General features: G+C 41.0%; 1 protein-coding gene across 1 annotated transcript in view; it reads left to right on the plus strand.

Annotated features, from left to right (window-relative positions):
• The window catches only part of LOC112141402 (protein mono-ADP-ribosyltransferase PARP14), a 21,391-nt gene extending 11,078 nt beyond the window's left edge, over window positions 1–10,313 (plus strand). Inside the window, exons 5-9 of the mRNA XM_024264530.2 lie at window positions 846–1,081; window positions 1,158–1,423; window positions 4,025–4,167; window positions 6,945–7,119; window positions 9,744–10,313. Of these exons, the coding sequence (XP_024120298.1) occupies window positions 846–1,081; window positions 1,158–1,423; window positions 4,025–4,167; window positions 6,945–7,119; window positions 9,744–10,024 (1,101 nt within the window). The 3' untranslated portion in view covers window positions 10,025–10,313. The remainder of the gene's footprint in view (window positions 1–845; window positions 1,082–1,157; window positions 1,424–4,024; window positions 4,168–6,944; window positions 7,120–9,743) is intronic.
• Window positions 10,314–12,230: the final 1,917 nt, after the last annotated feature.

Genomic DNA, 12,230 nt, shown 5'->3' on the forward strand with positions numbered 1-12,230 from the left:
ACTCAGGTACGAGCATCCAGCTGGTACGAGCTCCGCAAACGCGCTGTGATCCCCGGGAGCCGCCCACGTCTCAGTTAGGCAGAGGAAATCCAGCTCCTGGGAGGTGAAGAAATCCCGGAGGATGTAGGTCTTCTTTGCCAGCGATCTGGCGTTCACCAGCCCGATCCTGGCAGGGATTTCAGCCTGAGGATCTTCCGTGAGTCTTGGCACACGGAACAGCGTCCTCAGGTTCCCGGGATTAACTCCGCGCTGGCGAGGCCGGGGAGAGCAGGTGCAGCGGGGCGGAACGTCACCGTCAAAGCCGACGAGAGGTGTTAGGCACATCGCTGGTGGATCCAGTGAGCGCCAGGGCACGAGCATTCCAGATTCTGGTCGGGATAAGGACGTAGAACGTGCCAGGGAGATCTTTAACCTGCTCATCTGACCACCGCGCTTGCCGCGCCGGCGTTTCCGCCGGGGAAGGAGAGCCGACACCCTGAACAGGTGGGTCGGGATCTCCGACAGCACAGGTGGCACGGGTTTCTGTCCATTTCGACCAGATAAAATTACAGATCTGGCATCTGGTCGAAGATTTATGAGGGCTTGACGGTTGTAAACCAGCAGAGACTGGATGCTGATACACGAAAACGTAAAAAACAGAAAATACGGCAGAAGCGACAGACGAGCAGCCACGTACACCGGCGCCATCTTGATATTGATATTTTGATTTATGACTCAAAAACCTTCTATATCCTGGACCAATTTCCAGTTTGTTTTCTTGCCTTTTGCCAAACTTTCTGCTTCCTCCTCAAATATCAAAGGCTTCTCTTTGGTCCGTTCTTGAAGTGTGTCTGTTTGTGCTGCAGACTGTGAACGAGGCTAAAAAGAGGATCACACAGCTGATCGTGAATGAGCAGGCGAAGAGAACCATCACCGACCCATACATCAGACAGCTGTCTCAGACCCACATGGAAGAGCTGAACAACCTTCAGAAAAGACTGACGGTAAGAATCAACCTGGAAACAGGCCGAGAAGAGGAAGAAACCAAGATCCATCTGGAGGGTTTGACCCGGGACGTCTCGGAGGCTGAGGCTGAAATCAGGTCAGCAGTCACCAAGCTGGTTCCTGTTCACTGATGAAAGTTCAGCTGAAGGATTTGTTATTGTTTTTATCTGCAGGGACATCATTCGGAAAGTTGAGAGGAGCGAGAGCTTGAAGAACAAAGCCATCCTGGTGAGTGGACTGGTGGAGTGGCAGTACCAGAACCCCAGTGGGAGCACGGTTCCCTTTGACATTTACATGAACCTCAAACTGGAGGAAGCTCTGGAGAAGAAACAACAAGTGAAGATCCAGATCAACAACCGAGACTTTGATGCTGATCCAGAACAAAGAAAAGCATCAGATGGAAGGAACTTCATAGAGTTACTCAGGAAAGACCTGAAAGGTGAGTAAATCCTCCAGAACGAGACTTTTGCTGCACGTTTTACCGCAGGTAAAGGCGAAAAGTGACACTGTGGCATTTTTGACAACCAGGCATTCAATTCTTGGCAAAGATCCGTTCATAACGTTCTTTTGTCCACATTTAGGATAATATAGTAACATAGAAATATATTGCTAGCAATAATGAATATCTGTGCTTGATGGTCCTGGTGTCTCAATGCTATTTACTATGCAACTTGCATCTTTCCTTTCTCCTCTTCATCCTCTCCTTTAGAACATTTGGTCGGCTCATCTTCCTCCTCACTTTGATCTTCCTCTTACACGTCTGATTCATTTTCTCTGCATGTTTTTTGTTTACTTTTTTAAATAATTTGCTGCTTTATTTCACCATGTCACCATTTACTTTTTCTGTCTTATACTAAATGTACATTTTTTTTTTAACTGAACAATCACAATAGTGATAAGAAGTTTATGAATCATTCATTGCTGTTCTTGTTCCGTTGCACCTCCGTGTAGCAAACATATTAATGATCAGGAGACTGTAATCAATCAAACACACTCGATTACATGTGCATGTGCATTGGACTTGTTTACGGACAACACAATCTCATTCTCAAGTCGTCACACACTGATGTTTGGTTAAGGAACCCTCCGCGTCACTTTTTGACATTTTGGGTGTCCCTAGCTCATTTTATGACACGCTGGCTGTTCGTAAAATCACCCTCGCAGTTAGGGCTGTGGATCATTGCTTGGGTGGCGATCTGATTCAATTCACAAATCAAGCTCAACGATTCACGAGTTGAACCACGATTCTTACTTTTTAATATGTTTATTGCTATATGTATGTGTATTTACTGGATGGATGAAAATTGAAATTATTTGTATTTAATCATCATTTATACCTTTATTTAGAACAGGTGATCAGAATCAACTAAACTGATTAAAAAAACACAAAGATTCAGATAAAAAGACATTTTGTCATTTTAAAGTTTTTTTGTTTTTTGTTTTTCAATCTTCTGGTTCAGCAGTAACACAACATAAAATGATAAAAATCACTTTTGTTTTGGGTCATTTAACAACAAAACCCTAAAATGTTCTCCACAGTTTTCTATCTTCAAAGTTCTTCAATATTTTACGTTCTAAGTATCACATATTGGTGAAGAGCTCCTATAAAAAGTCTTTTTTTTCTCAGCAGAATCATCTGATTCACGTTGATTACATCCACCTTTCAGCAGCGAGGCTGTTTCTTCAGAATAAGATGGAGTTTCGTTAATTACGTCAAATGTTGAAGAGTTATCATAACCAAAAGAATGTAAACACTGGAGCTAAAGCTCTGATGTTAAAGCTAAATTCATTGTTTCAGAAGTTATGTTTGTGAGCGGAACTTCAGTCTCAGTTTTTGAACAGAATAAAGCTCTCGCTAGTTTTACTTTGAAAACCGGAAGCTTCACCGACACGAAGATGTATTTACTTCCGGTGGAAGTACGGCGGCTCTTTTGGTTTTATTTTAGTTCGTAAACTTAAAATCCTACATTAATCTGCATTTCAGAGTAGAAATACATCTTCCCCAGATGATATTATGATCATATTTTGCTACAATTTACTACATTTATAAAGAATCAGCGATCTTGGACGTTGCGAATATCCGTGCTCAAACTTTCGGGAGCACATAGCGAGTATTCGAGCACCCTGATACTCATTACAGCCCTACTTGCAGTACCAGACACAAACTGGGTCGGACACGAACAGGAACCGGGTTAGGGAACCGGTGCACTCTGCGTCCTGCCACCGGACTGGTTCTGGTTCGAGGTCCAGAGGTGGGGGACCTGTGGTTTAACGGGAATAGCCAGCATACTAAAAACAGATGAGTTGGGGACACCCAAAACATCAAAAAGTGACTCGAAGGGGTCCTTAACCAAACATCAACATGTGACGATCGGGAACGAGGATGTGCTGCTACTGAAGCAGGAGGGAGCAGACCGGGAGAGATCCAGAGCATTTTATCAACTGCTCGATGCGCCACTAAACACAAGGCAAACATCCAAATAAAGTGCAGCCTGCTCTCAGCTTGAGTCCATTTTCATTTTTTTAATCCATAAGACAGACTGCTGCTTCTGTCATGTGTTATGCAGCGTAAACCAGCTGATCTCTCCAGCCAGAGCGGCGTTCCGCCTCCAATTCTTATACCAGAATGCCGCTCTGGTTTACTTTCACCCCTCCTCCTAACCCTCCACCAACTTAAAGACTGAAGAAACACTAAAAACACCTTTAGTGTGTTAATGTTTGGTCATGAAACTTTGTCATATATCATATATAACTGATTCTTGTGTAATGAAAAATGCAGCAAACTATTGTATAATAGTCATCTGGATATACAAGCTATGAAGTCACTAACAAAGATATTTTCAAAGACAGTTTTATTTTAATTCAAGTCTATAGTTGAAATTATTTACTTCACATTAAAGAAATTTTAAGGTAATGATAATCTCCAAAAAATGAAGAAAAAACATGAGTTTTAGCTTTTGCTTTGCGTTTACTCCAAACCACAAACTGTACTTGAGTTTTCCCACAATAAATTTGAATTCTTTCCTTTTGTTTTTCTTAGAGCCTGAAAATCCTCTGCCTTCACACTGGGACGACATGAAGAATGACATCGTGAAGCTGGTTCCTGTGGCTGCAGGATCGCAGGAACACACCGACGTGACGGCGAACCTCACACAGAGCGGCCTGTCTCTGACCATCATCTCTGTACGAACTTTCACTCTTTTGAATTATGGAACACCTTCAGTGGAAAACAAACCACGGACAGGAAGTTGAATGTTCAGGAAAAACTGAAACTCTTTGAAGAAAAGTCTCTTTGAAACTCTTTGATAAGCCAAACAAAGGAATGGAGTCGCACAAAATAAAAGAGATTCTGGTCTTTAGGAGAAGGTGTTTAGACACAAACCCATAATCTGATCCTCTCCTAGGAGAAGGTCCTGCTGCCATTTCAGCTTTTTAAAAACACATTTCATCCAGAGTTCACTCATTTATCAGAAGAGTTACGTTCTATAAATAACCTGCAATTGGTGAAATCTGAGATTAAGATTCTAGATGTTTTATGTCTATAAAACTACAAACATTCTACGCTTCACTCAGACATACATAAACATTTTCACTCTTTTCTCTCCTGTTTAAAATCTCAAAGTTCAAACCTTCAAATAAAAATGAGTCCAGGATTATAGAATGAAAACAAAGATCTGATCAATATCAAAGATGTCTGTAGATCTGGAAGGGTGCACACATTCTGTAAAGGAGACACAGTACAGAGGAGATTGATTGACAAGAGCAACAGCCAATCAGGGCGCAGGACACAGCGTGCTGCTAAAGAAAAGAGCAGGAAAACTCTGAAACCGTGAGTCAGCAAAAGATGAACCTCGATAAAGCGAGGGAACACTCAACACTACTATCCAGACTCTAAACTCTCAACAACAAGGAGCCTCAGAGGGGAGGAAGGAGACCTTTGAGCCTCCAAACCTGAATCTTTCTGCCTTCACTTTCAGACTCGAACATCTTCATTTGTTCAACTTGAAAATCAAAGTACACTGTGATACTAAACCTAAATAGAAATAACACCCTTTTTTTAAGCTGCACGCCCTTTTCAGGGGTTGGATTGGGGGGGTGTTAAACCACCAAATGGTTCCCGAGTGCGGCTGTGTTTGCAGCTCACCCCTCCCCCAGGGGAGAACACATTTTACACACCTAGGTGGGTGACAACCAGGCCCCGCCCTGGCCTGCATGGCGCCCTAGGAGGAACAGTTATTGATTATGTTTAATTTTTTAGCTATTTTATTTGTGTTGTCAGTTATTACTTAAAACATTTTTTACATGAAATGACCAGTGTTGAACTGTTGAAAAATACAGCCAAAAAAAAAAAAAAGTATATAGTCTAATCATTGGGATTTCCAGCAGATGGCGCCCTAGGCCTATGCCCTGGGCCAGCCCTGGTGACAGCTAATGGGACTTTAACTTTAGTCATACAAAAACATTACGTAGAAGATCATTTTCATTGTAGCATCCCTTTACAGCGGGGTGTCCAAAGTCTGTCCTCAAGGGCCGGTGTCCTACATGTTTTCTAACCAACCTGTCATTGAAGCTCCTTATTGGCCAAACACACCTGATCCAGGTAATCAGCTGCAGATAAGGCAGGATTCTGGAAAACCAGCAGGAGGCCGGCCCTCGAGGCCTGACTTTGGACACCCCTAATTTAGAGAGTACATATAAACAGTTTCAGAGGCTGTTTACAGAAAAGGACAGTGGAGATTTCAAAGATGTTCAGGTCCATTCATGTCCTGAACTGAATCATGACATCTGGACTGGTCTGGTCTTCTCCTCTTGAAACGTTTCTCCTAAGTAGGGCTGCCTTAAACGATTATTTTAATAATCGATTTATTACTGATTATTTTCTCTGATTAGTCGACTTATCGAGTCGTGTGCAAAGTGGATGTAAAGCACACACCTTAACCATCATTAGCTTTAAACTAACTGAAAATACAGACAATAAAGATGATACTTTATTTAACTTTTAATGAATCGTGCAGCCTCTGTCCTTCATTAGTGTTAGTGTTAAAACAAGATTAAATCAAATGAGATTAGCATCTGAGACAAAGGAATTATTTGTCACTAAAGATAAAGTTTTGGTCTCACTAACTTAAATATAACTAGAAAAGGTTGCATCATCTGCGATAATGCTAGTGTGAATGTTTTTTGCTGAAAGTGTTTGCATTAATAGCTGAATGGATTTGCTGAAAATGCCAAAGCTATTTGCAAAATGTTAAGCTTACTAAAAGACTAAACATTTTGTTAAACAACAATGAAAAAGTGCTGAAGTTGACCTAAATTTCTGAAAAAAATGGTAGTAAAATTGCTTAAAAATCTGTAATACATGCCAGTTTTGTCCAAATATTTAGTGTGTTGCTAAAATATGAGCTAAACTCCAAATTAGCCTATAAAACTTCAGCAGATGCTAAATTAGCCAAAAAAGTTAGCTCGCTGCTTTAAAACTAGCTAAGCTCCAAAATAGCCTCAAATCCCTCTGTGAACTAAATTAGTCAAAAATGTTAGTATTTTGTCCAGTATTTTTTTTTATTACTATGAAGATGAAAACATACCTCATGAATATATTTAAAGGCTTGTTAGTAATCTACTTCAAAGTTTGAAATTTAAAGACTTTTCATTCATTTCCTTTATGGTTGCTTACTAAACACTCAGACAAATAGTCCATTTTTTGGTTCTGAACGTTCACAACTTTGTTTAACTTTACTACACTCTGACTCCTTGTAATATAAAGTAACAACTAATCGACTATTAAATTAGTCATTGACTATTTTAATGGTTGATTAGTCGTCGATTAGTCAACTACTCAAGATAGCCCTAGTCCCAAGCATCTACATGAATCTGAGATGTTCTGGTTGTCAAGACAACCGGGTCAGAATGACCTGCTGGGTCGTTCATGTTGCCTTATGTGCAACTTCTCTGTGTTTCAGATCGAGCGGGTCCAAAACTCCTGCCTGTGGCAGAGTTTCCAACTCCTGAAGAAACAGATGGAGCACAAGAACAAGCACAGCAACAACGAGAAGGTTCTGTTTCACGGCACATCCGCTGACTCAATCGACTTAATCAACACCAAGGGATTCAACCGCAGCTACGCAGGACGAAACGGTAACCAGCTCAGCTCCCTGAGGGGACAGCAGGGATCCCCCACCCCGTCTTGGTGTTGGGGGTCGCCCCAAACCATAGAACGCCACTTTTATACATCTGTTTCTAAAAGAACAAAGACATAAAATCAGGAAAAACTAAAGTGACACATTCAGAGGCGTACTTCTCTGAAATCATTTTACCAACACTCTGTTAAGAAAAGTTTGGTTTTTGTTGGCAGATTTATTCATGAGTGGTGAGATTGTCCAGCCGTACAATGACTGTCCGGTTCATGTAAGTCATGGACTGGACAGTCAGTACTGGACACGAGGACCAGTGTGCATTTGGTATCGCGTCCTGATGGTTCCGGACCCTCGATTTTTTTGAAGAGCCAGCACATCAAAAAGACAACGAGTTTAGGACACCCAAAATGTCCAAAAGTGACGCGGAGGTGTCCTTAACCAAATGTCAATTTGTGAGGACTTGAGGATGAGAAAGTGTTGGAATGCACCATATAACTGAATGAACTTCTACAAGGGCCAACGTGTTGAGACACCGCCATCTGCTGGTGAACTGCAACAATTATAGAGGAGTTAAATGAATGCAGACTGCAGTGTTTAGATCAGGAGTCAGCAGCCTTTGACACTGAAAGAGCCATTTGGATGAAGTCTCATTTTTTTTTTTTTTTCAGAAAATTACATGTTTTGTTTACGTTTCCTTTAAGCCATTCATCTATACAATGTTTCAATATTCACAGTAACTGAATTATAATGTCAAAATGTTGTATATGAAACAAGTTTAACTTCTTTTAATTTTAACTTTGTTTTCCTCGTCTGAGCAAAATCAAAATAAACAGACCTCTGGGAACGCTTTCAAAATAGATCAGAAGATGATCAGAGCAGGACTTTAACTAAAAATAAATAAACTGAAACTACAAAGTTCTTATTTGTTCAAATAGTTTGCATGTTTTATTCTTAATAGCCACAATGGAGAGATAGAAGGTCTCTTTGTGGCTCTGGAGCCTATAGACCCCCTGGTTCGGTTGAACCATTTTGTAAGGCTGGATTTAAAAGCCTTTAAGTCGGTTTATACTTCAGTGATTTGTAGCCGCTGGGCCTGCAGGGACATCGGAGCAGAATCACCTCGATCGCCGTGAAGAGTATCACCTCATCGGAAACTGGAATTCTACACCTATGTGCAAATCACATCATTTAGTTTGAATGTATTTCAGCGATTAGTGTACACGATTATGGTGGAAACTGGAAAGATGGTGGAAAGATGTCCTTTGAGTGAAAATAAATGCTGGAGAGGATCGCATCTGCTCTGTTTGGAGAAGGTTCTCTCAGGTGTCTATAGGTTGGTTGTGGAGGAGGTTCTATGTGGAATGAATTTCCTGCAGACTCTCCACTCTTCCTTTGTATTAGGAAAATGGTTCCAGATTTTGCTCCAGATTTTCATGTTGTCCTCTGTGTGTGACGGACCTCTCTGCACCTGTGCAACACCCCCCCACACAAGGTGGGCGTGCATTCAGGCGTCCACTTTCACTGAAACGTCCATGCAAATGAGCACAGAGCAGCATTTCAGACTACAACATGTGTTTTCATAGACTTTTCTTTGAAAGCAGCTGCTTGAATGCGCGCCGAGACAACCGGTGAGTGAGCACCTACAGACACACTGTGTTCACACTCAGTGGGTGCACAGACCCCCCAGAAAAGAATGAAAAAGAGCACGGCTCCCAGGAAGTCAGGTGGGAAACGGCCGTGAAGCTGCGTCACGGTAGATTGGTCGAAGTTGCTGTGAAACTATAAAGTTGCTGTGAAACTATAAAGTTGCAGTTAAAATATAAAGTTGCAGTGAAACTGCAAAGTTGAAGTGAAATATAAAGTTGCAGGGTGTGCAACAAATCACAGGTCTGGTTGAATTTGCTATAATAGTTGCGATGGGAACATCTTGAAATCGTGGAGGGACTGATCAAAAGGTGATTATGCCAGGATTATTGGGTTTTCTCAGATCCGTTTGTGAAGATTCTGATGTTTGATGAAGACAGTCGATCCAAACAAACCAACCTTCAGTCCTACTCTCGTTTTGTCGTGGAATTATCTTGTTTGCCTGCGGAGATCTGCAGAGGTTAAAAAGCCGAAAGCGTTGCAGCAAATATTTAAGGACAATTCAATGATATCTCCTGGCTTTAGGCTTTGATGAGATTATATTTGTGCCGGGCTGCACGGTGGCGCAGTGGTTAGCGCTCTCCCCTCACAGCGAGAAGGCCCCGGTTCGAATCCCGGCTGGGACCTTTCTGTGTGGAGTTTGCATGTTCTCCCCGTGCATGCGTGGGTTTTCACCGGGGACTCCGGCTTCCTCCCACTGTCCAAAAACATGCTTCATAGGTTCATTGGTGACTCTAAATTGCCCCTAGGTGTGGATGTGAGAGTGGATGTGTGTGTGATTGAGGCCCTGCGACAGACTGGCGACCTGTCCTGGGTGTACCCCACCTTCGCCCATCAGCAGCCGGGTTGGGCTCCGGCACCGCCGCGACCCCGAAAGGGAAGAAGTGGTCAAGAAAATGGATGGATGGATATTTGTGCCATGTTGATGTGAAACAAACAGAATCTAAACTCTCATTTATTCTTTGACTTTTTTTTTTACAGGCGCAGTGTATGGAAACGGTTCTTACTTTGCTGTGAATCCCGCCTATTCGGCAAAGAGCTACGCCAAACCCGACAACCAAGGGCTCAAGCGGATGTACCAGGCCCGGGTTCTGGTCGGGGACTTCACCCAGGGCAGTTCTGGCTTGATTGTCCCTCCTCCTAAATCTGGGCAGTCAACTGACCTGTACGACAGCGTCACGGATAACAAAAATCCTCCGAGCATGTTTGTGGTCTTCAACGACATCCAGGCTTACCCAGAATACCTCATCACCTTCACCTGAGTCAGCTGATCTGTGCTGCACCTTAAGTACAAGAAGACTGGATTCAGATGGTTAAAGGATCTTTACTGTTTGGTGTTGGGATCAAAGGGATTTTGAAGGGTTACTATGTTAGAGAAAAAGAGATTTAATCCGTTTATGATCAGATCATTGAGCCTTCACGTGGGTTTGACTAAAGAAAGAGCAGATGTCTGACTCAGTTTTCTGTTCAACATTAATGAGTGTTTCTGTATCCTGTTTCCTACTGTTCTATGAATCTGTCCAGGTTAATAAAGACTCTGATTGGACCAGAGGTTTTAGCCTGTTTCTTTCCTGTCTCGTTCACAAGTTCATATTTTTCTTAATTCAACCATATGCCATAAATTATGAATTTTTATTTGCAATATCTGTTATAGATTTATGATGGTGACCACAAGGAACACAATATATGAACACATAAACATCATCTGTGTATGAAACTAAACTACAGAGTCACACATCCATAGACTGAATGTATAATAAATTATAACGGCTTTGGAATGGAACGTGATTTCCTGGATTCCTTTTTTTGATGAACACTAGACGTCTGCTCCCTTCTGAAGATATACCAGCAGAGCTGTTGTCTTTTAGAAAAGAGAATTATGTTTGACCCCCTCCTGCTTTACCAACATTTCAAACAGCAACTTTGTTTTCTGTCTCTAGGATATAAAACATGCATTCATAGTCCAAGTGATGATACATTTACAGTCACCATGGCTGTAAAGTTAAATCCAAATTGTTTTGATGGACTTTATCAGAAGAATCAGGCAAACTATCTTCCCATATTACTATTAATTTAATTTACCAAACTTTCATACAAAAGTATAAAATACATCACAACTATAGTTTACATTTCAAGCTAATTACTTTAAACTCTAAAATAGTTCCTTGTTTTTTCTTTTTTTATGACCTAAATGAGTTTAATCATAAACCAATACACGACTCTTGAGCTGCAGAGGAATGAAACAGTACTCAAGTCTCTGGAGTCATTTTGTCCACTTCTTCTTTCACATTTCAAATCCAGGATCTGGGTCAAAGTTCTACAAAGTTCTGCTCTCCTCAGAGCCTCCAGGTTCAGGTTCTGTGAGGTCTTTCTCTGCTGTCATATACAGTCAAAGTCTCGTCTGATTGTGACGCGTTAACGTTCATCTTTCTGATCTGAATCTTTTCATGGATATTAATTAACTACATCAGATTACTTCAAACATTTATTGCTGTACCTGCATGTTCATAAAACGTCTGGCTTCAATTACTGTGCATGTTATTCCCTATTTTTAACCTGCTCTCTTTTTCATCATCAAGTCCATTTGAACTAACTTTATTGATAAAAGAATACATTTCTTCCTGTTGAGGATAATGAGACATTTGCTCCCATAAAAACTGATTGGAGTGAAGTTGTTGTCATCTGCTGATTTTTCTGTCTTCATTTTCAAAGCAACCATTGATTGCAAACAATTTTGTGTTATTATCATATTTAGAATTTTTTCATAAAATTTGGATTTCATGTCCGCAGACTTGATCAACATTCCCTGATGTCACCTGAAGGATTTTGAAAGGTAAAGTGGGCAGGTATCTCTGCTCCTCTTTAATGTCGTTCTGAAAGAGGATTGGTCAGGAGAGCTTTGTTGAGTCTTCTTATTGGTCCACCCACCTGCCAATCAAAACAAACCCAATCTTACACAAGCATGGACTAACGTTCAATGGCCACTTTAGTGCAACATTTGTTACTTCTGGCTTCAAGTTCAGTAATAAAACATTGTTAGAACAGAGTTTGTTCCTGGAGCTGGACCGGTTTTTGATTCACGCTCACTGTGCATAAATGAAGTGAGACTGTCAACATTCTGAGAGAAGTTAATAAAGGCTTTGGAGCGCAACAATGTGTTTTAAATGTTGTTTTCAGTAGAAAGATTCATCCTTGGTTTATAACTTCTACACAGTCGGTTTAAGGTTTTTGCACTGCTGCCATAGCAACATTTTATTCTTCTCAAATATTTAAAATGTTTACATTTTTTAACTACTAGACAGTAGATATTTGTAAAACTTTCCTGTTTTGGTTATTCAGGGAATCAATATTTCAATCAACATGTCTTTGCAAAAATAGAACACTTTCTCAGTCTTTCACGTCACTAATTCAAACCTCATTTGCATGCCAAGATTGTTAGTTTGAAGTTAAAAGTTCATGTCATAAACA

The sequence above is a fragment of the Oryzias melastigma genome, unplaced genomic scaffold (genome assembly GCF_002922805.2).
Source record: "Oryzias melastigma strain HK-1 unplaced genomic scaffold, ASM292280v2 sc00240, whole genome shotgun sequence".
Taxonomy (NCBI): Eukaryota; Metazoa; Chordata; class Actinopteri; order Beloniformes; family Adrianichthyidae; genus Oryzias; species Oryzias melastigma.